The sequence below is a fragment of the Lactuca sativa genome, chromosome 8 (assembly GCF_002870075.4).
Source record: "Lactuca sativa cultivar Salinas chromosome 8, Lsat_Salinas_v11, whole genome shotgun sequence".
Taxonomy (NCBI): domain Eukaryota; kingdom Viridiplantae; phylum Streptophyta; class Magnoliopsida; order Asterales; family Asteraceae; genus Lactuca; species Lactuca sativa.
Window position 1 is genome coordinate 289,818,297 of NC_056630.2, and position 26,294 is coordinate 289,844,590.

The 26,294-nt window shown below is 35.3% G+C and overlaps 2 protein-coding genes and 1 non-coding gene across 3 annotated transcripts; 2 read left to right on the forward strand and 1 right to left on the reverse strand.

Moving 5' to 3' along the window:
• The first annotated feature begins 3,679 nt into the window (after positions 1–3,679).
• On the forward strand, positions 3,680–6,606 carry LOC111903601 (actin-related protein 3). The gene is made up of 9 exons (XM_023899372.3): positions 3,680–4,241; positions 4,477–4,945; positions 5,043–5,189; positions 5,272–5,364; positions 5,439–5,558; positions 5,663–5,773; positions 5,844–5,969; positions 6,055–6,153; positions 6,273–6,606. Exons 1-9 carry the CDS (start codon positions 4,192–4,194, stop codon positions 6,351–6,353), a joined length of 1,296 nt encoding a protein of 431 aa, XP_023755140.1. The 5' UTR covers positions 3,680–4,191; the 3' UTR covers positions 6,354–6,606.
• A 471-nt stretch (positions 6,607–7,077) lies between these two features.
• Positions 7,078–10,458, forward strand: LOC111903596 (T-complex protein 1 subunit epsilon). The gene is made up of 9 exons (XM_023899365.3): positions 7,078–7,425; positions 8,246–8,564; positions 8,647–8,995; positions 9,067–9,199; positions 9,291–9,343; positions 9,439–9,541; positions 9,650–9,816; positions 9,916–10,029; positions 10,134–10,458. The coding sequence occupies exons 1-9, from the start codon at positions 7,227–7,229 to the stop codon at positions 10,302–10,304; spliced, it is 1,608 nt and encodes a 535-aa protein (XP_023755133.1). The 5' UTR covers positions 7,078–7,226; the 3' UTR covers positions 10,305–10,458.
• A 10,006-nt stretch (positions 10,459–20,464) lies between these two features.
• On the reverse strand, positions 20,465–20,571 carry LOC111903650 (small nucleolar RNA R71). Its single transcript, XR_002854241.1, has one exon. It is a non-coding gene; the product is annotated as a small nucleolar RNA R71 (small nucleolar RNA).
• Positions 20,572–26,294: the final 5,723 nt, after the last annotated feature.

Below are 26,294 nucleotides of genomic sequence, written 5' to 3' on the forward strand. Positions count from 1 at the left end.
ATATGCCTAGGCCGTAAACTCTCTTTTACCCCTAAAACCATGTGATTTAATGTTTAAACACTCCTAGGCAAGTCCTTTGATTTATTTCCAAGCCTTTAGGGACATTTTGGGGTCATTTTGGCCTTATTTTAGGTGTTTACGGCCTAAGGAGGAGCTTAGGCCATGAACTCCTTTTCAACAGCTTAAATGGTCCAATTCTAAGCTATAAACACGAATCGTAATGTTTAGAGTAAGCTAGGGTAAGCGGACTTACGATTTGGAAGCGTTTGGTTGCGGATTCGGGTCGAAAACGAGTCTAGAGAGAGAGTATAGAGAGAGAGGGTGGAAAAGCTCCAAATGGAGTTTACTCCCCTTTATATATGGGTGGGAGTTGGAGCTCAGTGGAATTTTACCCAATACTGCCGTTATACGGGGCTTTTGGTCGCACCCGATTTAGTGGTCGTAATAATAAAAACTAACTTTTTCCAATTAAATGGAAATGTGTGTTATGTGTTTTTATTTCCTTTTATCACGACTTAACGACATATTAAACATAAACAATTGAAATGTTTATTTAATTGACGACCTCTAATTAACGGAACTTTTATAAACTGGAATATTCCGTTAACGGTAACGGGGAAATGTAACGGTACAACTTGGGTTGTCACAACTAATAAGCACAAAACTCCACATCTAGAAAGATCTAATGAAATAACCAACAATTCAGAGCTTTATACCTCTAAACGAAGCTTGAGGGCAAGATTGTGAGATGGGTGAGAATGTAGGTCAAGATGAACCTGTTGATGCTAGCATAATTCAGAATGAAGCTGAAGATGATGATGTTACTGCTAATTTGCGAAATATTTTCAATGAAGACCAACACTATAAGGAGCAACAACATGTGTTAGGTATGAGGTTTGAGAATCCTAAACAAGTGAAAGTCATGCTATGGAATTATGCAGTTGCAAGTGGGTATCAATTATGTTCTATGAAAAAATGGTAGCAGAAAGCTATTAGTGAAGTGTTACAATGGAAACAATAATTTTAGGCTTTGGAGGGGACATGGATGAGTGGTGATCATTCTTTCCAGATCAAGTCTCTTATAATCAAGCATAATGCTAGGAATTTCAAATTTGGATCAATTTTCACTTATAGATGGATAGGAAGCCATTTCACTCAAGAATTTGTAAACAATCAGACATTGAGTGTTAGACTACTTATAGAGGAGGTGAAAACACATTTGGCATTGAAATGAGTACGATTCATTATAAGAGAGCCAAGAAATATGCTTTCACTCTAATTGAAGGAGCAATTGTAAATAACTATGTCAAGCTATAGTCATATGGTGAGGAGATAAGAAGACCAAAAATCCATGTTTAGCTGTAATTTTTTTTTTGTTGATGCAATGTCTGATGGTAAAAATTACTTCATTCGGATACATATATTTTCAATGAGTGAAAAAGGGTTGGAAGTGATAATTGGGGGGGGGGGGGGGGGGGGGGAGGGGAGGGGTGTCAAAAAAAAACAAGGATATTTTGCAATCTAAAAGATAATCCTTCAAATAGTTCTTGGTCACAATTTTCATTAAGTCAACAAGAATCTCCTAATCTGCAAATATTAACTAAGGCAAGTGTTCATACAACAAAGCCAATAAAGAAAAATAAACACAAGAAAAACAAAATGCCATACTTGGGTTCATCAAAAAACACATCCACATCTTGTTGTTATCCCGACACTTTAGACTCATGCCCACCAAAGCCAGTGTAATCTCTTCTACATTCGTACCATCCATAATATGATCTAAATTATCTACTATATCCTGGACGGTAGGGTCCAACTTCTTATCTTTAATCATCATGGAAGTTGTTGAAACATCAGTCATTGGTGCAAACAAAGTCTCATCAACCAAAAATAATTGTTCTTTCCACTTCTTAATGAAATTAGGGAAACATTTGGTAATCTTAACCTCACCCATTGGGGAGAATATATACCAATGCACATTTACTTATATGTAATAAAATTACCAAAATAGATGGAAATCAACACTACTTTGAGACTCCAACTTAACATCTCAAAACAAGTAACTTTCCTATTGTATTGGTTTGGACGAATAATGCATATTTTATAAAACCCCAAAACAATTAGAAAAATAACTCAAGGGAAGATGAAGCCAATACTCTAAAGATTTCATGTAAATACTTACCTTCCAGACGAGTCTTAAGTGATACAAATGTCAGGTTAAGGAAAAATGTCATAAGTCTCCCTAAATTGGAAATCTAATGTTGTTGCTTCATCCTTCTCCACAATCATTGTTCCTCCACAATCATCATTGAGGAAACAACATCAATTGCCTAGTTGTCTACCATTTTTTAAAACAAAGGAAAAGTAAGGAATTCCTTAGAAAGAAGTAGCAAAGAGAAAATCAATAACGATATAACGATTACAAAAGAGGTTATAAAGCAAAAAAGCCGCTTTTATAAAATTTAGGGAATGTAAATATTATAAGTTGCTTGATTGATAGAGATGTTTAAACCTCATATAAAAAGGGATAGATAAGGGCCCAAGCCTAACCTAAACCCTAATCGTTTGGACATAAACCCTTAATGCTAACATACTAACATTACCCTATAGTTTTATGAGGGATGTTATGCCGACGGAGATCATGAACATGAGCTAGCAACGTCTGCTAGATCTGAATGCAGAGGTGGCGATAAAAACTAGATCTGGAGGCAACGTTGGTGGCGAGATCTTGTTTCAAACGCGAAAGGATTCCCATGACTAAGGTGTTAGCGAAGACGGTGATTGCTGATTGGATATATATATATATATATATATATATATATATATATAGAGAGAGAGAGAGAGAGAGAGAGAGATGGACATGGGCTAACCGGAGACAGTGGCAACTCGCCTGGGAAAAAGAGAGACAAAGCTAAGAGACGAGGCAACGACATCGATGATAGGTTGGACTTACCCAAGAGGAAAGAAGGAAGAGAAAATATTGAAAAGAGAAGATAGTATTTAAATGCTTTGATACCGACAATCCGCAATGATCGGTCAGAAGAGAGGATCGAGAGTGTTTAGCTATGATACCATGTAAATATTCTAAGTTGTTTGATAGATAGAAAATATTAAACCTCATTTAAATAGATATGTAAAGGGCTTGACCTAAGCCTAACCCTAAATGCAAACATACTAACATGGAACACACCCCATGTGTCATATCATCATAACCTAAGACATCGAAAGGAGGCAAGACCTTGAAAACAAGAAAACATTGTCAAAACAAGGAGGACGATACACATACCTCATATAAAATCAGAGGGTAATGACTTTGAGTCCGACACACACTCTTGCAATAATATCTAATAGTATGTCTTAGAAGTCAGATAGAAGGAGTTAGTAGTGCATCACCACAATAGAGAGTCGAACAAGGATCCAACCAAGCTATACAAAATATTGGGCTAATCAGCGTACGAGAGAAAGTAGTTGTGTCGCAACAACATCGAGCCCAAGGCAAGGGTGCCAAAAATATCCCGTCTAATTCCAACATAAGATCGTACGCCATACACAATCACCTGCAAAAACGACATAACCACAAAAATCTTACGATTAGATAGAAAAATAATTATTTATTCTTTCAACCCATCCTATTTTTGTGATTTACTCGTTATACAATTATAGCATATATCAGCATAATAGAGCCGTGACGAATACTTTTGGTTATTTGGGATCCAACGTTGCGTGGCGATACCAAAACCAAACGGCCCAATTTCATACTCAACTCTGATTGCCATATTTGGTGTTTACAATCTCGAAACATTACACACGAGATTGAAGAACACATACATAGAGAAAGAATCACTGACAGGTTTCTGTTGTTTCATCATAAAGGAAAGTATCTTGATCGGAGAAAACGACACTGGGTCTGTATTCAATTGCAATGATGGTGAAATTTGTGAAACAACTTTCACATTCATCATAAATTTCAATGCAATCAAATGGATGCTTTCAAACCCATTAAGAACATCGATCATCTCCAGTATTGTTTGCCGACTAGTTGCTTTGGGTTGAAATCGACGCCGACAGTTTTAATCCATCGTCTCAAACGACCATGATCAGTTCTTCCCTTAAACCCCACTTTGGATCTCAGTTGCAGGTCCATTACCACTCCACGAACATCATTATTTCTCTCTACTTTTGGCTCGCATCATGGATCCTTCAACCTCTCGTCCTGCTGTAGTCATCGACAATGGCACCGGGTATTTAACTCACTCACATCTCTGCAACGCGCCCCACATGTTTGTTTAAATTCCCCAATAAGATTCATATATATTCACCCAAGAGTTATCAACCAAGTGATTGTAGCACGTTTTGCCCCACCCTTTCAACAATGTTTGCAAAACTAGTACTCTTTTTACAGTTTGCAGACCACCTGTTCGATAAAATTACTCAACAAAATCCGACCTAACAATTGAACTTATAATGGTATTACAGGTATACGAAAATGGGATTTGCTGGTAATGTGGAGCCTTTCTTTAACGTTCCAACAGTAGTTGCTCTTAACGACTCATTTGTAAGCCAACCTTCCCGAAGCTCAATCAAGGGAAGCAGCAGCTGGCTAAATCAACACAGTGCAGGAGTGATGGCTGATCTTGATTTTCACATAGGAGAAGAAGCCATGTCAAAGTCAAGATCTAGTGGCATCTACAATCTAACTCACCCAATCAAACATGGACAGGTGGAAAATTGGGATGCAATGGAGCGATTTTGGCAACAATGTATATACAATTACTTGCGTTGTGATCCAGAGGATCATTACTTTTTGTTGACTGAAAGCCCATTGACTGCACCCGAGACTCGAGAATACACTGGTGAGATTATGTTTGAGACATTCAATGTTCCAGGGCTTTATATTGCAGTTCAGCCTGTTCTTGCTCTTGCTGCTGGATACACCACAAAGAAGGTTAGTTTCTTGGATCTTTAATCTTTAATCTTTAATCTTGATTCTTGAGTTTATTTGGTAATTTGTAATGTTTAAATCTCTGTATACTTTTGCTTAGTGTGAGATGACAGGTGTTGTGGTGGATGTTGGAGATGGAGCTACACATGTTGTTCCTGTTGCAGAAGGTTATGTTATTGGGAGCAGTATTAAGTCAATACCTATATCAGGAAAAGATGTTACTTACTTCATCCAACAACTCATGAGGGTATCTTCATTTTCACTTCCTTTGCAAAATTAAGATTATGAGAAAAAAATGTTGAAAGATTCCATGATATTATCTTATTTAGGAAAGAGGAGAGCACATTCCACCTGAAGATTCACTTGAAGTAGCAAGGAAAGTTAAAGAAACATTTTGCTACACTTGTTCAGACATTGTCAAGGTAGTCATATGCTTTGTGTAATATGTTTAAATGAATGATTATATCTTATATTATTATTTTCTTTAAATGTTCAGGAGTTTAATAAGCATGACAAAGAGCCAGCCAAATACATTAAACAATGGAAAGGCATTAAACCAAAGACAGGGGCACCATACTCATGTGATATTGGCTATGAACGATTCCTTGGTCCTGAGGTCTGTCTTTCCTTAATTTACAAGGGGTAGAAAAGTAATTTGTCAAGATGTATGTAGTATTATAATTTATATTTTATAATTTATATAAAATAATCCTTGTGTAGGTCTTCTTCAATCCAGAGATATACAATAGAGGCTTTACAACTCCTTTACCTGTTGTAATAGACAAGTGTATTCAGTCTGCACCAATTGACACAAGACGCGCCCTCTATAAGGTACATTTTTATAATTGTAAAAGGGCAAAACCGTAAAAATACTTGTGACCCTTGGTTTGATTTATTTCAGAATATTGTATTGTCTGGAGGATCAACCATGTTTAAAGATTTCCACAGAAGGTTACAAAGGGAGGTAAAGAAGATTGTGGGTGCACGTGTTCATGCATCAGAAGCGAAATTTAGTAATGAAGTGAAAGTAAGCATATAATTTTCAATAAAATATATTTTATTTCATTTTTAGTGACAAAAAAAAAAAAAACTGATGTTAATTTTGGTTCCAGGCACAACCGGTTGAAGTTAATGTAGTGAGCCATCCTATCCAGAAACATGCGGTATGGTTTGGAGGCTCTGTACTTGCATCAACACAGGAATTTTTCATGGTATTTTTTTTTAAATGTATTATTATTTTAATCTGCAATTGAAACACTAATTTATGTATGTTGATGTTAGTTAATTACTGAAATGTGTAACATTGGATTTTGATTTATGTGTGGATTAGGCTTGTCATACAAAAGCAGAATATGAAGAATATGGGGCAAGCATATGCAGAACAAATCCTGTTTTCAAGGGAATGTATTGATTGATACAAGAATCTGTTATAGTGGTTGTGTACATTTCTAGAGGCTTGAATTCATGTATGAAAAAAGTGAATTTTGGATTTTTTTTTTTTTTTGTATTTTTTGTTGGGGGTTTAGGAAGCAATGGTTTTTCTGATAGGGATCCTTGTGAAATATTTGTATTGGATTGCAGGCTTATAAGGTGACAGATTTTGAAAACTTTAATACAAATTGTCATCAAATGTTATTGAGCAAAAAAGTCTTAATGGTCTAAAATTCGTCTAAAATATTACTAGTATAATTTTTTCTTCAACTTTTCGAAAATGTTCTATTAAAAATCATGTTTTTGTTATTATTACTATTATAAATACTATTTATCGTAACTATTTAAAACATTAGCTATTTGTGGAATTTTAGAAATGAACAAATAAAAAAATGTTTATAGGACCATTTGACCATCCTAGTTAAGATCCTTTATCTAAAGTCTTATTTATTTTGTAATGGAATCCAGAATCAAATGAAAAAATAAATAAATAATAGAATCACATTAAACCAGTCTGAATTAGTTTTCATTTAGTAGTTCAATTGAAAATAAGAATATGATATTTGAGTTTGTGAATAATATAAAATATTAATTTTTGTTTGATAGAATTTTAATCGACCCGACATGAAAACCGGGTCAAACCCGAAAAAATAAGCGGGAGCAGAGAATCAGTGAGAGAGGTTTGTCGCAACTCTCAAACCCTTGGGCCAGGGTTTTTAGGGTATAACCACTCATTTGAACTCGCAGCTTCGGTAACCACCTTCTCAACGTTGTCGTGTGTGTGGCTTTCGATCAAACCATTTTTGATTTATATGTCGATCTAAGAGCTTAAGCAAGTGCAAGATCAACAAAAATGGCGTTGGCGTTCGACGAATATGGGCGGCCCTTCATAATCTTAAGGGAACAAGAAAGTAAGAGCAGGCTAAGAGGTTTAGATGCTCAGAAAGCCAACATTTCCGCCGGCACCGCCGTTGCTCGCATCCTCCGGACTTCTCTTGGTCCTAAAGGCATGGACAAGATGCTCCAGAGCCCCGACGGCGACATCACCATCAGTAAATATTCACATCTCTCCATCTCTCTCTCTCTCTCTCTCTCTCTCTCTCTATGTGGTTTCATGTTGCCGGTTTAATCCATTCTTAGTTTTCGCCACGATCTCCAACTCTGCATCGAATATTGCCTTTTTTTTATACGTATAATAATATGAATCGATGCGTGATTTACTTATTGAATGTAATCTATCTTCTGTAGGTAGAGAATGTGTTATAGGAACTATAGGTTATAATTGAACACATTTTTGTTATAATGAAGTTTGAGATCTTATTTCAAAGCAATTTGAAAGACCAGATCATTATTTGCGGATTTAACTAAACTTGATCTGTATAAGGTTACTTAGATGGGATTTATTTTATTGAACAGCAGATCATACGACCACATAGAACTAGTAACTTGTTATCTGATCCCTCCACTGCGATCTACAAATTGGCTTTGTATGCCAAACATGTACTTTCAAATTTTGATATGTTTATTATTTACTCTCTCAGAGAAAATGCTGATTACATCAAGCACAAATACAAGCACCCATGTTAAAATATAGTAAAGGCAGCGTTCAGTCTGCAGTGCACTAAATTGTTTTTTCTATCCTTTTACATAGTATGTTGAAAGCTCCTTTAAAGCTTATATGAGAAGCTTAACTATTTTCCCCAATGGTGAGAGCTATCTCAAGGATTTGACTCTGATTTGATCATGGGTATGACTTGAAGGATGTGATAAGCGATTAAAATTGGTTGAAATCATTTGCTGCTATTTGAGTTCCCTAAATTTATTCAGCATAGCTTATTGCTATCAAGATTTAACTTTAATTTTTTTTTCCAGCAAATGATGGTGCAACAATCTTGGAGCAAATGGATGTTGACAATCAAATTGGTAAACTGATGGTTGAACTCTCAAGGAGTCAAGACTATGAGATTGGTGATGGAACAACAGGAGTTGTTGTTATGGCTGGAGCACTTCTAGAACAAGCTGAACGACTATTAGAACGTGGTATTCATCCAATTCGTGTTGCAGAAGGCTATGAGATTGCTTCAAAGATTGCTGTTGATCATTTGCAACAAATCTCACACAAGTTTGAGTTCAATCCTACAAATATAGAACCCCTTGTTCAAACTTGCATGACTACCTTATCCTCCAAGATGTAAGCTTTTCTCAATTTTTCTTTCCAATCTTTTAAAAGATTACATGTTTTTTTTTTTTATATCTGATTCAATTCAATTCAGTGTGAACCGTTGCAAAAGAAGTTTGGCTGAGATTGCTGTGAAGGCAGTAATGGCAGTTGCTGATTTAGAGAGGAAGGATGTTAACTTAGATCTGATTAAAATTGAGGGAAAAGTTGGTGGAAAATTGGAAGATACAGAGCTTATTTATGGGATTCTTGTTGACAAAGATATGAGTCACCCTCAAATGCCAAAGCATATTGAGGATGCTAAAATTGCCATTTTGACTTGCCCCTTTGAGCCTCCAAAGCCAAAGACTAAGCATAAGGTTGATATTGATACAGTTGAAAAGTTTCAAACTTTACGTGAGCAAGAAAGGAAATACTTTGATGACATGGTTCAACAATGCAAGGTATGGTGACACCTCATTCTACTTTTTATTTTTTGTAATCTCATGCCTCAATGTATATATTTTTTCTACAGGATGTTGGGGCTACATTGGTAATTTGCCAATGGGGTTTTGACGATGAAGCAAATCACTTATTAATGCACAGAAACTTACCTGCTGTGAGATGGGTTGGTGGTGTTGAATTAGAGCTTATAGCAATAGCCACTGGTTTGTGTCTACTAATTATCTCATAACAACTGATTATTGTCTGTTTTACCCTTTTGATATGATTTTGGTGTTTATTCTTTATTTTCAACAGGTGGAAGAATTGTCCCTAGGTTTCAGGAATTAACAGCAGAAAAGCTAGGCAAGGTATAATTTCTTCTCATTTACTATTTTCATTGGTTGTAATCCTGAAAAAAACATAATAAATGACTTTTTAAATTTTTTATTAAATTTATGGACAGGCTGGTTTGGTTAGAGAGAAATCATTTGGCACCACAAAAGATCGGATGCTATATATTGAGCATTGTGCTAATTCAAGGGCTGTAACCATATTTATTCGTGGGGGTAAGTTAACATGTATTTTCATTGGTTATGTTTAACCTTCAAAGCTTTATCATTTTTTTCCTGATAAAATGTTATTGGATAGATAATCATAATTTTGAGATAAATTAGGTAACAAGATGATGATAGAGGAGACAAAACGCAGCATTCATGATGCATTATGTGTTGCAAGAAATCTCATCCGCAATAACTCTATTGTATATGGTGGTGGGGCACCAGAAATTTCATGCTCAATTGCAGTTGAAGCAGCTGCTGATAAATATCCAGGAGTTGAGCAGGTATATAAATATAAATATAAATATATATATTTGATTTCTTTTTTAAATAGTTTCAATAAACGGAGTTTTTAATTGTAATTATTTTGTTGCCATTGCCAGTATGCTGTGAGGGCTTTTGCAGATGCTTTGGATTCTGTTCCCATGGCTCTTGCAGAGAACAGCGGTCTGCAACCCATTGAGACACTATCTGCAGTCAAATCTCAGCAAATAAAGGTAATTTTTTTTTTGACTGAACTGGACAAACCATTTCTTAATGGGGAGGGCATTTATGTCTTTTTCGTTGATTATGTAACATGATTTAAAATTATATCTGGTAGGAGAAGAACGCGTGTTGTGGGATAGATTGCAATGATGCTGGCACAAACGACATGCGTGAGCAAAATGTATTCGAAACCCTAATTGGAAAGCAACAACAGCTCTTGCTTGCTACACAAGTCGTGAAGATGATCTTGAAAATCGATGATGTCATCTCTCCCTCCGAGTATTGATTTGATTTCTAGGTATTTGACCTTTTTACCCTTTTTTTCGAAGTCCTAAATTTTGTGGTATGTCATAGAAAACTAGAAGTATGGTATGGTGTGAATTGAACTTGTTTGTATTGTTAATCCTTAAAACCATTAAACAATTTATTATTATTATTAATTTTTTTATCTGTATTTGATATTTATAATCAGTATCAGTCCAAATATATTTTGGGTTCATGGCAAAAACAAAAAAAATGGCCTCTTAAATGACTTTTTTTCCCTTGTATTCAAAGAAATGACTCAGATTGTTTTATATATAAATGCAAAAACTAAAACTTTATGTAGATAAAACTCAGTGTACGTTGTTTTGGGAAATCGTTAGTTATATGAATTATAGGAGTTTTTTTTTTTTTTTTTTTTTTTACATATTCTTTAATTTGTTTTCTATATAGGGACCAAACCTGCAACATACCAAAATACTAAACCTAAAAAGTTTGCTATTCCTAACGCATTAGCTTTTTATTATACATAATAATATAATGTGTAATTTTTCCTTTTGTCATTTATAATAGACAACATTGCATAAATGGTCCCTATAGTTTCCAAAAAGTCTCAAGTTCAGGACAACCTTGTGTTTCATTATACTGTTTGTCTTTATGGTTTCAAACCTTTACACGGTTTTTGTGTCTAACTCTGTTAGAGATCTCTGAGCAAAATGACCAAAATACCCCTTGTTTTGTCTTTTCTTATATTTTATCAATTAATGAACTACAGGGACCAAATATATGAATTAAAAGAAAACTATATAATGAACTACAAGGACCAAATATATGAATTAAAAGAAAACTACGTAAGAACCCCCCAACCCATACTCTTGGCCTCCATAGCATTTTGCTCACAATCTCATTTAAAAATTTCAAAAACTCACTTTACCCATTTTCCACCCTTATAGATCCCACCTAGTACTAGAGGTGGCAACCGTGTCGTGTCGAAACACTAAACGGGTTGAAAGTGCTTGACCTTAACCCGACCCATTTAATTAACGTGTCTTGTCGTGTCAACCCGTTTATTTTCGTGTCGAGTTCATGTCGGGTTTCGGGTTAGTGTTATACCTTGAAATATGTCGTGTCATGTGAGGTTAAAAGATTGAGCATGTTAAAAGAGTAGGAGTTGGGTAGGTGGAGAGGAAAAACTAATAGTTTGGAGGCAGAATAGATGAAGTCATAGCAAGTTCAGATGACAAAATTAAAAGAGTGGGAGTTGGGGAGGCGGATGAAAAGGTCGCGAGGATGTGAGAGTGGTGAAAGAGATCGGGTAGTTTGGGAAAGAATGGAAAAACTGAAATTAAGTCTTGATCTAGACGGCTAAGTCATTTCAACATTACAAAACGACTCAATTCGAAGGTTTTCTTTTACTTATGGTTTTGGTTTTGTATCTTTCTAGTTTATTTAAATAATTAAAAAAATTTGCATATAAATAAACGAGTCATTTTCGAGTTGAAATTCTCAACTCTAACCTTACCTCTTTAATTTCCGTGTCATGTCGTGTCAACCCATTTTTTTAAACGGGTTGAAATATCTTATCCAAACCCGTTTATTTCGTGTCGTGTCAATTTTTGCCACCTCTACCTAGTACTCACTCAGTACTCAGTAGTGTGTGTTTTAAGTGATTGTATTGAACTAATGATCTTGTACCCAATTTCCTCCATACTTGGCACCTTGATTCCATCGTCAAATTTATTCTTGAGATTTTTCAAAAGTCAACATGGACCATTTATGTAAATTTGCCTTGATCTTGTTTCCAAAAACCTATAAGGGAATTTACATATTTTAAATATTATTATATGAAATATACTTTAAAAAACATATTAGACGATGATGACAAATGTTTGGGTCGTTGTTCATGTTGCATTCATCTTGGGCCAACTTTGTTTCTAATACGGATACGCCTCAAATTTGTTTTTATTTTTTATGCATCATTGTTATTTATATTTTTTATTTATTTTTAACATGAGTTCAGTTCTAGCATTTTATTATCCGATCGAATAACACCTCTACGTAAAATTGTATAAAAATATTTTTTTTTTGTAGGGGTTTTAGGCGTACTAAAAATTTTAGTGACCAAAATAGAACACAAAATGGTGACATAATCTAACCGGTCACAAGGATCTAATATGAAAGAAAAAAATGTTAAAAGTTTTCTGCTTAATTTTGGACAACGTGCATAGAATTTTTCCCATTAAAATTGTGGTTGATCTTTTTTTCGGTTTAGTTTGTTTATTTTTAAACAACCCTTTCGTGCGCTAAAGGAAGGACGTAAACAGGGAAAAGATGCCATATAAAAATATTATAGATCAGCCAAACTGTTAATTTTATTTTTAGTTATTTACGGGTTTTTGGTATATTAATAAATGAGTTGGACTTTGATCTAAATAAGAATAAAAACTTATAAATTGATCAATAAAAAATCTACTAAAGTAACCTCTTTTAAATGGACTTAATAAGTGAGCATTGTAGGGCTTTCATGTCTGAAGGGTTATCTCAAATCAACTGGTGGATGATAATTGATATGTGTTTGGACATGTGCTTTGTGGGAGCTGCCTCCCAATAATTCTGCTCTTGATACCTTTGCTTTCTCCATCCCATGTCCCCATATTAGTGGATGCCTAAAAGTGTCAAAATAGATTGATACAATGACAAGTTAAATATAGTTTTTATAATAATATATGATTATGAAAACCATATAATATAATTTTCTAATAAAACGGTTGAGGAGGTATAAATGTTATATACACTTCCTACATGTGTATTTTTGGCTTTAACCTATGTTTTGCTGAATTTTTCTATTATTGGAAAGTTTGAATGTATTTCTGGCTTTTATGTTTGATTATGCTCATACCAAATATCTGTTGGTTGCTCACGGGTGAAAGATAAGCACTGGAACTAAGGGACGAAACTAAAAATTCAAAACAAAAGGACATGACAAATAAACTTGATATGGAATATTTTTTTTTCCCCTTAAACTAACAATTAATAAAATAAAAGTAACAATTAACAAATAGATTTTGCAAATGACAAACAACTAGTTATTTTGTTAACAAATACAACCTAAAAGAACACAACAAAAATACAATTTAACAAGGATAAATCGCAATAAAGTCACTAAGTTAACTAAAAATTTCGATTTTGACACCGTATTTTTTTTTTTCTCAATTAAGTCACTATATTTACAATTTTGTTGGAATATCAATCAAATGACTGGTTCTCCATATTCTCCTGATAACTATTTTTTTTCTCGAATTGCAATAAAATCACTAAATTTACCAAAATATTCATTTTGACACCGCGTTTGTTTTTCTCAATTATGTCATTATATTTACAATTTTATTCCAATGTCAACAATTGACCGGTTACCATCAATAGGTTACCAAAATAATGACATGACAATATTGTGATTTGGAAACCATGTCGGATCATATGTGATAGGTCCGAGTTTTAAATTATGGGTTTAATTTGCATCGAACCTAATTTCACATATCTTCTTCTCCATTTCATTTCAGATTATTTCTTCACAAATGGCGTCTGAAAGTCGGTCCAATGGTTAAAACTCACTTACAAGTCAGTGAAAAGGGCGTAGTTACCCTTTCAGGATATGCTATTGTGGTTTAGAACCTCGATTTGGACAACAAGTAAATGAAGACCCCTACAAGTCGATTTAATGGTTCAAACTCACTAAGCATCTCCTGGATCGACCTTGTATGAGTCATCATTTACTTGTAGAAATCGAGATTCTAAACCACAATAACATCTCCTGAAAAGGTGAGTATGCCATTTTCTCTGAATTTGAAGTGAGTTTGAACCACTAGATCAACCTTTAGACTCTATTTGTGAAGAAATACTTTAATGAGAAGAGGAGAAGAAGATATATGGAATTGAGTTCAATGCAAACACTATATTTGAAACTCAATCCTATCACATAAGATCCGACGTGACTTCCACATCACAATACTGGTATGTCACTTATTTGGTAACCTGTTAGATCAATAGTAATTGGTCAAATGGTTGGTATTGCAACAAAATTATAAATATAATGTCATAATCAAACTTTTGGTAAACTTAGTGACTTGATTGCAATTTAGGAAAAGTGGTTACTAAGAGAACTGATCATTTGGTTGATATTGTAACAAAATTGTAAATATAGTGACTTAATTGAGAGAACAAAAAAATACGGTATCAAAATTGAAATTTTTGATTAACTTAGTGACTTTATTGCAATTTGCTCATTTAACAATTATTAAATAGATAATGTATTTAAATATGATTGAGATAATGATTTTTTTGTTATATAATTGTTTTGCACCTTTATCTAAAACAATAAAAAATAATGTATCACTTGCTTTCACATCTTAAGAGTAGTTTTGTCCATGTCAAAATATATAAGTGGTGTTAGGAAACCTTTGTGGCTTTAGGGATGATAAATATAGAGATTACATAAGTAATTAGGTAAACCATTCTCTATAACCCATGATACTTAAAAATAAAAAGAGAAAAATACAAACCTATCTTAGAGAGGGAAAGCAGTTATGGTATATCAGTAGCAACACTGTCTACATAGATAAACCATTGTCTATGGCTACTTACGTCTGATCCAACCAGTAATATGTCATAAACATATAACAATATAATCTATGAGGAATCAAATTTTTTCACATATAAACAATTATCCATGTCACATCTCGTGTATATATCCTCTACATGTAGTTTTTTAATTTCAAGTACTATTGTCTTGGTGATTGCTTTAATCAATACATGTTTTTCTTTAATATGCATACCAGGTTTTCCACACCATTCATCTAAAAACCTTTTATCTAAAAACTTATGGTTGTGCCATATAAGTGTCTTCATCAAGGTCACCATGCAAGAAAGATGCCTTTACATCAAGCCATTCTCGATATGTAAGTGATTAGTAGCCATTATATCTAAGACTAATATGATTGTACTCATCTTCATAACCAAATATCTTATTGTAATCAAATCTCTTTTTCTATCAGAACTCACTAATTATAATTGTAACCATGTATCGTTTTCTACGATCAAGTGCATCCTTTACATTAACACCTACATGTTATATAGTTCTTTTTCGTATTGGCAGCTCACTGTTGGGATCAAGTTTGGTTCTTATTAAGTGAACTCATCTCATCCTATATAGCTTTCTTCTAGTGCATGGAATCCTTCATTCTCAAATCCTCTAGATAAGAATTTGGCTCATCATTCTAAGTCAATAACAAATAATTTGCTGGTTGAGAGTATCTACGTGGAGGTTTTCTCTCTCTAGTGGATGTTTTGACATTTGGATTTATGAATCTACTTCATATGTAACCTCAAATTATGAACTCTTACTATCTTCTTCGCTCACAATACCTTTAAAATTCCTACTATTCTTTGAGCTCTTATTACTTTTAGAGCTCTCTTTTATATCTGAAGTACTTATAAGTGTTCCTTGGGAAGTGGGAAGGGGATATGCTAATAATAATTATAAACAAGTTAACATTTATTAAACAACCCTAAACAAAGTTTGTAAAGATAAACAAAATACTTTGATTTATAAGAAAAAAAATACAAAGTAGTTCAAGAAAACAATACTTTCTTCCAACTTATAACTACAAAGATACAAACAACATGTACATTCAAAATATATAAAAGATTAAGGGAATAAATAACATAATGATTTACAATGGTTGAGTTCTACATAGAGCTTCCATTTCGATATGGATACCCCCACCGTCTACAATTGTTATCCACCGATAGATTATCCACCAATAGATTATCAATCAATCATAAGTTAAGACTAATTATCCACCGATGTATGATCAATTAATAATAAATTAAGACTGTTAGGTAGTCTTAAATACATTATACAAGATTTTCCTATCTAGTAAGAGGAAGTATGATCACTCACATAAACACTCTCAAACACTTACACAATACTAATCTTGAATGGAGCTATACCATTAATAAGTAAATTGAAGCAAGTAAGTGAATATGATAATATCAAGATTAGGTGTGAGATTTTAATTGAAATGTAAGATTAAAATTCTCAAAAATATGTTAAAAGTTAAGAAATCTTTTTTGAAAACTTGTTAAGAGCCTTAAGCCAAAATGAACTACAACTGCATCAAAACAAACACTACTAAAGTTGGCAGAAAAAAGAAAAGATGTGACGTGGGTTGTTGACCAAAAGTCAACTTTTCAGACCTAATAATCCACTCAAGCATAATAGAGTAGGTCAAATCATTTTTTTTTTCATTTCAAAATTTCATTTTTTTTCATGAGAATAGTATTGTTTCAACCTTTCTCAAATATTAGAATATTTCAAACTAACAATAGAAAACCAATACTAATTTTTTATAAACCATCTATAATCAATCCTTTAAAAAATTAAGGCAAGGTGTCTTAACAGCACTTTTATATCAAGATTTATTTTCCTAAAATTCATATATAAAACCATCTTTTTCACTTAAATTTATCTATTTGAAAGTAAAAATATTGCTTACTATTTTATAATAATATCTTAGTTTTATACAGTATACTCGACTTAAATATTCTGTTAAATGTGACTTGAGCATTTGGAACATTTGCATGGAGCATTTGAGTTTAATGGAGCAATTGGAACTCAATGGAGCACTTAGGGCTCATGGAGCATGTTCAGTTTGACATACAAAGTACTAATAGAGTTTGTGGATCAAACGAGTGCATCTGGGCTTTAGAAGAAATTGTGTGATAAGTATCATAAAAATTTTATGACAAACATGTTGTATCAAAAGCAAAGGGATGTCAAGTTCTAAATCTAAAGGAAACATCAAATGTTATAATTGAAAGGAAAAAGGGGCACTTAAGAAGAGATTGTCCATTGCTGAAGAAAGTGAATAATGGTGTTGAATCAAGAAACAACAATGTTGTTGTTCAAGGAGATCCCGATGAAGGGGATGATGATGAAGTTTTGACTGTATATACATCTAGTTCTACTGATGCTTACTGGAGCATCCTATCACATGACGTACAATAGAGACTAGTTCGACTCCTTTAATGAGTGGAATGAAACAATCAGGGTGGGTGATGATTAGATAAGCAGGGTAAAGGGCAGTGACAAAGTGCAGATCACGATACACGATGGTATGGTCAGGAAATTGGATTGGTAGTTTGTCCCAAATCTTTGAAAGAACCTGATCTCTCTTAGCACATTGGTGAATGATGGATTGAAGTATTCTGAAGTGGGTGACTGAGTAAGAGTCTCCAAGGGTGCTCTTGTAGTTATGAAGAGAAATATGAATCCTTATGAGATTTATATCCTGAAAGGTTGTACGGTTAGGGCAAAGACGACTGTATTCTAATCCTTGGATCAGTATGATGATGAAAGAAAGTTGTGGTATCATAAGTTAGGACATATGAGCGAGAAAGGGTTGTTTGGTGGAGATGCATCTAGAAATGCTAAACCTGGCGAAGCTTGTGTTCAAGAGATACAACGCATGGTGAAGTTCAGTTCGGTTCAACACTTAAGCAAGGAGATCCTCGAGTGTGTTCACTCAGATATATGGGATCTCTATCCTGTAAAGTCTCATGGTGGATGTTAATACTTTGTGACTTTTATCGATGATTTTTCATTGAAGACCTGGGTGTATTTTCTGAAGACAAAGGATGAATATGAAGTGTTTGGGTGGTTCAAGGAGTGGAAGACTATGGTTGAAAAGCAGACCGGGAACCAAGTTAGGTCACTCAAAACGAAAATGGGTTGGAGTTTTGCAAGGTTTCGTTTGACAACTTCTAAAAAATAGAAGGTACAATGAGGCATTACACTGTACAAAGCGGAGTGGTGAATAGATCTCCACCTTCAAAAGAATCCTTAATTACGTATAAATTGTCTTTTCAGCCTAGAAGAAGTGCTCGAAAGCAAAAGGAAGCGGAAATAACAATCAGGAGCTCGGGAAGTAAATAAAGAAGAAAAAGTCAAAAATCCTGAAGAACTCGGCGAGTCAATACCCCGAATCGATGAATCTAGTCGAACATTCGCGAAGCAATAGAAGTCCTTGCCGTACACGAGTTTTAATGAAGGAATCGGCGAGTCGATCCTTGGACTCGACGAGTTGACCCTGTTTCCTGAAATCTATAAATAAGACATTCCTGCCGGAGACCAAGGACTTCACTAGAACCTTGGAGGCTAAGCTGAAATAAAGAACACGGTGGAAGCTCTGGAAAGTGCAAAATCAACCCTACATTCAACTTTAAGGAGGATTAAGGCAAATTCTAGTTTACTCTTTACTTAATCTTTTGATTGAACCATGTATAAACAATTGATTTCGTTTTTGAGTTTGTTTTTTCTATAATTATGAGCTAAAACTCGTATCTTCTGTTTAGGGTAGATGACTTTGTGAATATGGATTGATTTTATGGTTAGGATTAATTTAATTTGGTGATATTGTTTTGTTAAGCTTGTTAAAGAACCTTATACGTTAACAACAACTATTTTCTGTTAATTAACCAGTATATTAAGTTGTATGAATATCTCTTAATTGCTAGTCTCGTATGATCTATGTGAAAACATTGTTATATGCCTAGGAACAGCGAACGTAAAACTAGGGTTAACTAGAAAATAGGTAAGTTAATGTGTGAGCTTGTGTGACGAACCATCAACAAGAGGTTAATTGAATGACCAATTTGAGTAACTACTACAAGTCTTACTTAACCCGAACCAATAAACTAGGAAATTCATTAATTTAGACAACTGGCCACTGCTTGAATTAATTTGTTTTCTAAGGATTAGTAATAGCAAACATGAACCTAATCACCTTAATTGGTAGCCAATGAAAAGTTAATCCGTTGCATTTACCATAAAATCAACCATAGGATCAAATGATTCAAACCTAAACAAAAGACTCTTTCACTATTGAATTTATTTGATTCTTGTTTGCTTAGTTGTTAGTTGCTTAGTTTAAGTGTTAGTTAAGTTTCTAGTCTTGTAAAACTAGAGAAAACCCTGCTATTTTACTATTTGTTTTTTTTTGATAATTTTAGTAATTAGTTTAATTGTCGTTCCCTGTGTTCGATACCATGCTTGCTAAATTATACCACCAATTGACAGGTACACTGCCTTTTGTGTGTCAATTTCATATTTAAAAAGTAGGATAAAACTAGTTAGTTATACACACATCAAGTTTTTGGCGCCGTTGTCGGGGAACGGTTCTAAAATTTAATTGATTACTAGTGTTATCGATCATTTGTGTGAGATTTTTCTTGCACAAAGTTACTGCTTTAAGTAAATTTAGTATTAGGACTGATTTTTAGTTTCTAGCTTTTAGGAAATTTGTTTAATTTTTTTTTTCTGTTTTGGCAGTGAACTTGTCGAGTTCCTACGAATAGACTCGACGAGTCAATCGCTGAATCCACAGTTTCGTTTTTAGTTCATATTTTGTTCTTTTTACGCATGTTTCTTTTTTTGATTTCTGGTGTTACATGACCCGAGGATCCAACACACCCCTAGTTCCTCCATATGAGGATCTAGAATCCGCTCTTAGAAAGAACAAAGACAAGGCTGTTGAAGACACTAGCCCGTCAAGGAAATGACCTTTCAAAGTCCTTAAGTCAGTCTTTGGGAAGAAGAAAAGTAAGAAAACAGGCGAAACCAGTAGTCAAAAGAGTGAGGAAAGCAAGTTAGAACATTATGAAGAAAATCCAATTCCATAAGTAACCGATTACGATTCCGAATCCGAAGAAGAAAGCGACTTTGAAGGCGAACCCGCTAACACCATGGCTAACATCGATGAAGTTCCCATGGGTGAATGGAAGAAAAGGATGCGTGATGACACCGACCCAGGACTCGTGTAACTCGCGATTCCCGTAACTGTCACTTTCGAACTAAAAGGCCACATACTTGCTCAACTTAAGGAAATTCCATTCTTCGGGAAAGATCACGAAGACGCATACAAACATCTAGATGCGGTCAACGATATAGCCGACTACTTCAATGTCCCTAATGTGGCTCGTGACACCGTTTTGCTTCGTATGCTACCAATCACATTCAAGGGAGCTGCGAAAGATTGGTTGAAATCACTCCCTCTAGGATCCATCACTACTTGGGTTAAAATGAAAGAGGAATTTATAGACCAAATTTGCCCTCCCTCGAAGATAGCCAAGTTAAAGAAAGCCATAGCAAACTTTGAGCAACAAGCTGGAGAGTCACTATATGAGGTGTGGGAGAGATACAAAGGCTTACTAAGGAACTGCCCACATCATGATCTAAACAACCAACAAGAAGTCTCCATTTTCTATGATGGAGTAAATGTAACAACTAGGCAGCTCCTTGATTCACAAGGACCATTCACAAAGAAGCCACCCCCGGTGATAAAAGAGCTAACTGAAGAATTCTCTAAGCATTCTAGATAATATCATAACCCAAGGAATGAACCAATTCGAGGGGTGGTGAACTCAGTTACTGATAGCATGGCAACAATGGTGGCTAAGTTGGAGATTTTGGACTGAAGAATGACTAAGATGGACCAAGCCATCCATGCTATCCGGGTAGGATGTGAGAATTGTAACATGCCTCACCTTACTAGAGATTGTGATTTGGATGAGAACGGGAACCGAAAAGTACAAGTGTGCTATTCAAGTGGTGATAAATATGATGATGATTGGCGAAAACCCAAGAAGGAATGGCTCCCATACGATGAATACAAAAAGGAAAAGGAGGAAAAATATAAGCAAGAAATCAAGGGGTTTTCTTTATCAAAAAGAGGATCCAGTGCAAGAAAAGAAATCAGATTTGGAGGACATGCTCACAAGATTTGTAGCTGCATCCGAGAAGAGACATAATGACACAGACGCTGCAATAAAAGAGCAACAAAATATGTTAAGGGAGCACCAAGGCATGATGATGGATAAAAAATCCATGCTTAGGAATCAGCAAGCATCCATTCATAACATTGAAAAACTGCTAGGCCATATTTCACAACAAATCAACCAAAGAGCACCGGGTAAACTTCCTAGCAATACCGAACAGAATCCAAGAATGGCACATGTGAATGCAATAACAACAGATTCTGAGAAAATTTTCACTCCTCTGACCCCTATACAGAAGGATCCCATAGAGGTGCAAAAAGAAGAGGCAGAAAACTGGGAATCGAGTAAACCCAACTCAACTCGCCGAGTCCCAAACAAGGATTCGATAAGTCCAACGTCTGATGACAAAAACAACCCTCGACGAGTCCAATGTCTGATGACAGAAACAACCCTCCTTTAAAACCTTACCAACCCTCTTTTCCATTTCCGAGTCAAGCCAAACCTGATGAACATATTCAATAGTATAGGAATTTTATGGAGCATATAAAGGCACTCCAAGTGAATATTCTGTTTGTTGAAACAATAGTTTAAACGCCAAAATATGCAAGTTTTCTTAAGAACCTCTTTACAACTAGAAGAAATATGGAAAAAGTGGTTGAGATAGTGTTGAAAGAATTGCCAGAGAAGAGGGGCGATCTAGGAAGCATCACCGTGCCTTGTCAATTTGGGAACTTAATGACCACGCAAGCGTTGACTGATTCAGGGGCAAGTATAAATATTATGCCATATTCCTTCTTCAAAAAGCTAAACCTTCCAGACCCAAAGCCTATTCAAATGAAAATCCATCTAGGTGATAAAACAATAATACATCCAATGGGAGTGTGCGAAGATCTTCTCATCAAGGTAGATAAACTAGTGTTCCCTATTGACTTCATAATACTAAACATGGAAGAAGACCTTAAAGTCCCAATCATTCTTGGGCGGCCGTTCTTGAATACCGCTTGTGCCTGAGTAGATATGCACGAATGTACACTAACACTAAGGGTGGGGGATGATTCAGTTATTTTTAAAGTTGAGCAAAAGAATGGGCACATAGAGCCAAGAGAAGATAAAGTTTCTTCAATGGATTGGATGATGAATTGTTAGAAAGAGAGCTTACGATTTTGCAAGAAAGCAATCCAATTCAATTCATATTATCTTTAGAAGAGAATTTTGATGCTGAAGGCGACCTGAAGGAGATAGAGAGGCTGATCGAGGAAGCTGATTTCCAGGAGACCATCCAAAGTGTTGAACCCGCAATGACTCGCCGAGTAGGACCCACTGACTCGATGAGTATAGACGAAAAGTCACAATCTGATGGAGACTTTGGCCTGCAATCCATGAGTACCCTCTCTGGAATTGACGTGCACATTTTGCCTGATCAATTGAAGAATCTACTTGAGGAAAGCAGAGCTGTTAAAGATTTGAGTGACTTTGAAAATGCACACTTGGTTTATCTTGACACAATTGTGCAATATGATGAAGCAATCCAAGATGACAAGAAGGAAAGCTTAGAAGATAAAGAGAATACTAAGGCTTAGAATAATGATTAGCATAACTTTTCCATTAAATCACACATGCCTGATCAAGAAGCAATATCAACCACAATCAAAAGAACCAAGCCTCGAGCCTTAGTCTCTACTACATTTGAAGTCTTCACTTTTAAACCACCAGATTCTTTATTATGTGATGAAAGTGAGGAAGAATTCGTGACCTCGAGTGATGATGAAATAATGACTGAAAAGGAAATCGAGGTAGATAAAGGAGGAATGGAAACAATTGGTCACAGGGAAGAAGCGAAAAAGAATAATCGTGGTAGAGGGATAAAGCGTAAAGTTGAAGAAAATGCCACAAAGAAGAGAATGGAAGAATTGAAAAGGGCGTATAAGAGGAAAATCCATATTTACAAAACAAAGTATAAACCACAAAGGACTAAGTAGGAATTCCCGATGAAAGACAACGCAAAGACGTAGAGCGGGAAGGAGTCCAGCTAACGACTCCTAAAAAAGAAGCGCTTAACGTGAGGCAACCCATCAATAGAGTTTGCTTTCTTTGTCGTTTTCTTTTTCGTTTTTGTTTTGTGTGGTTTTCTAAGGATTTGTCTATCTAAATCTTCTTAATTGTATGAAATGATTGCTTGAGGACGAGCAAGGTCTGAGTGTGGGGTTTGGTGAAATTATTTTTAAGATAGCATGTAAAAAGATGGAATTTTTTTCAAAAGAACAAATGAATCGACGAGTTGGTTTATGACTCGACGAGTCAAAGCATGAATTATCAACTTGTATTCGTGACTCGACTCGACGAGTCGCTACACTGACTCGACGTGTCGGGTATTTTTACCGAAAAAAAATAATTTTACAATTTTGTAAAATTAGGGTTTTAACCCTAATTGGAAAACACTTTCATTCTATACAGCCGACACACCCACTCGACATTCCAACTTCCTTTCAATCAACCATCTTGATTCTCTTGATTTCTTCTACTTTCTTCCAACAAGCTAACATCTTTTGTTTTTAATTATGTTTAAGGTTCAACCTTTAGAGGTTTCATGGTCTTAATTTCTCGAAAAACCCAGTTTTGAAAAAGATATATTTTTTAGTGTTCTAATTTTGACATGTTTAAAGTGTTTTTGTTGAGAATGGTTGTGAATTAGTACTTAGAATATCTTCCTAGACAAACCCCTTGACTGAATTTAAAGATTTCATGACCAAATATTGTTCGAATCACAACAGGACTCAAGTAGTTCATCAGACTAGCCGATTCTGTTGAAGAACTCGATGAGTCAGTCCCTGATGTAGGCCATATTTTATTCTAACATTTCTGTGGTGTTTTGGTGTTCTTTTATCTTGTTTTATGATTACAGAAAATGTTTTCCAGAAGGGGCCGAAGTTCACAAGGAAACCAAGAGGATCATCCTTGGTTAAATTTTCCACAAATTGAATCAAAGTCCACAATGACTAAATGGAGGAAGAAGTTGGAGGAAGTTAAAAAGAAGGAAATTTATGTGCCCAACGCAATGAACTGGGAGTGGCTGGGACAAATCCGATATGAACAGGAATTGGCCTTATTTGTGGTCAAGACATTTGTGCACAATAGGGTGTCATTCACTTGTGATGGGTGGAACCGGTTATTCCATATTCAAGAACCGGTGTTTCAGGAGTTGTGATGGGAATTTTTCTCAACCATTTCTTTCCGTGGAGGAAATGATTACCACACTCCGGGTGTCCTCATGTTTTGCCTTGGCGGGGAATACCGCCAATGTAGCATTGGCGAGCTTGCATGGAGATTAGGTATCTATGACCAACATTTGGTCAATACTGAAGGTTTTGGTACTTTCTTGGAGCATTGTCACAAAGAGTTCCCAGAGGGAGTCGTGGGTTCCACATGGTGGAACACAATTGCAAATAAAGTCTATATCCCCAAATCGGCTCAGGAAGGGAGCATTCTTTCACCAATCCAACGTCTTATACACCGACTTATTGCTTGCACGATCAATATGCGGAAGGATGACGACATGGTTCCTAACCTTGATGTCTTTTATTTGTGGAGTATTATTACTCCAAACACTTTTTGCAATCTTCCATACTGTTTAGCATATTATTTAGCCTACAGAGCGATCAAGGAGAGAAAAACTTCAAAAATCAATGGCGGGTTGTTTGTGACCCGCATGGCAAGATCGTATGGGTTGATGGAGAGTGCAGCATGGAATATGTTGACAATGGTCCCGACCCCTCCTTTTAGCATTATGCTTTTAAGGAGGGCAAGGATTATAGAAGATTTTGGTGGTGGGGTTTTTGCAATCCCACATGATGATACAGTTATAGCACTCAAGGAGCCGGAAAAAAGGGTGAGGAGACGACAAGAAGAAGCCCATGAAGACCCACCAGTGATTCCGGTCGATGATGAAGTACCAATGGATTGGTATAATGTGGAGATGAGACAATTTCAAGATGATTTGGCAAGGGGTGTGAATTTTGGCAACAAATCTTATATTAAAATGTTTAATCATTTCAACATTCAACATGTGAATGGGGGTAATTATCTGTATGTATGCACGTGGGAGGAAAGAATCGATGCCCGTAGAAGTGGAGCGGGAGGTAGCGGACGAGGAGATGATGGAGATGGTGATGAGGAAGATGAAGACTAGTTTATCCTTTTTATTTTTAATTGTTTGGTTGTGTTGAAACTATTTTTATTATGTTTGATTATTTTTGGACAAGTAGTTTTTAGGATCATCATTAGTTTGTTTTCCTTTTTATTACTTCTGTGTTGTTCTTTTCAGAATTTGAATGAGGGTTTGCATGCAAATGGCCTAGAGAGTGATATAATAGTGGGAAGAATTGAGTCTAGGCAAGAGAGAATGAAGTTTTGAGTCCAAGTAACGAGTCCGATTATAAAGAGGGTTAAAGAGTGCGTAAATATTGAAGAAAAGAAGATCATGAGTGTCATTTTGATGCTAGTTCAACTCACCAAAAACCGGATTTGAAGCATAATACATTTTTTCCACACAGCGACGAACTCGCCGAGTGCACATATGAACTTGACGAGTCGCAGTACAATTTCATGATTTCTGCCATTTTTGCGCTTCAACTCGGCGAGTCACCATAATGACTCGACGAGTTGCTCCTTATTTCACTTCTCAAGCTCATGATTTGATGATATTTCACACGGAAATTGACTGCATTTTTGAAGATTAATTGCTGAAGTTTTCCGAGAGTCTTTCATGCATTTTTAGAGCTATCAACCACACGAGATTTGATGCCCGAGGCATGGGTGAGCTGTTCCCATGTCTAAAGTCAATTGAAGATTGAGCTTTCAATGTCACAAGATCAACCTCGCGACTACTATCCTAGGGGAGTTTGTTCCAATTCCCTCTTTGCTTTTGTACTTTTCTTTTTCATGCATAACATGTAATGGGGACATTGCATGAATTAAGTGTGGGGTAGGGGGTTGGTTACATTCGTTAACTTAGAATCTTAATTTAGGCTTAATTTTAAAATTTTGTAGAAAAATTGAGAGGAATTAATTTAGAAAATTTTGGTAAAAGCAATTAGGAGTCATGCTAGTATTATGTTTGATGATTCTTTGAAGACCCAAATGTTTAGTTGAGCCTATATACGTTATAATGCATTTGTGGCCCCTT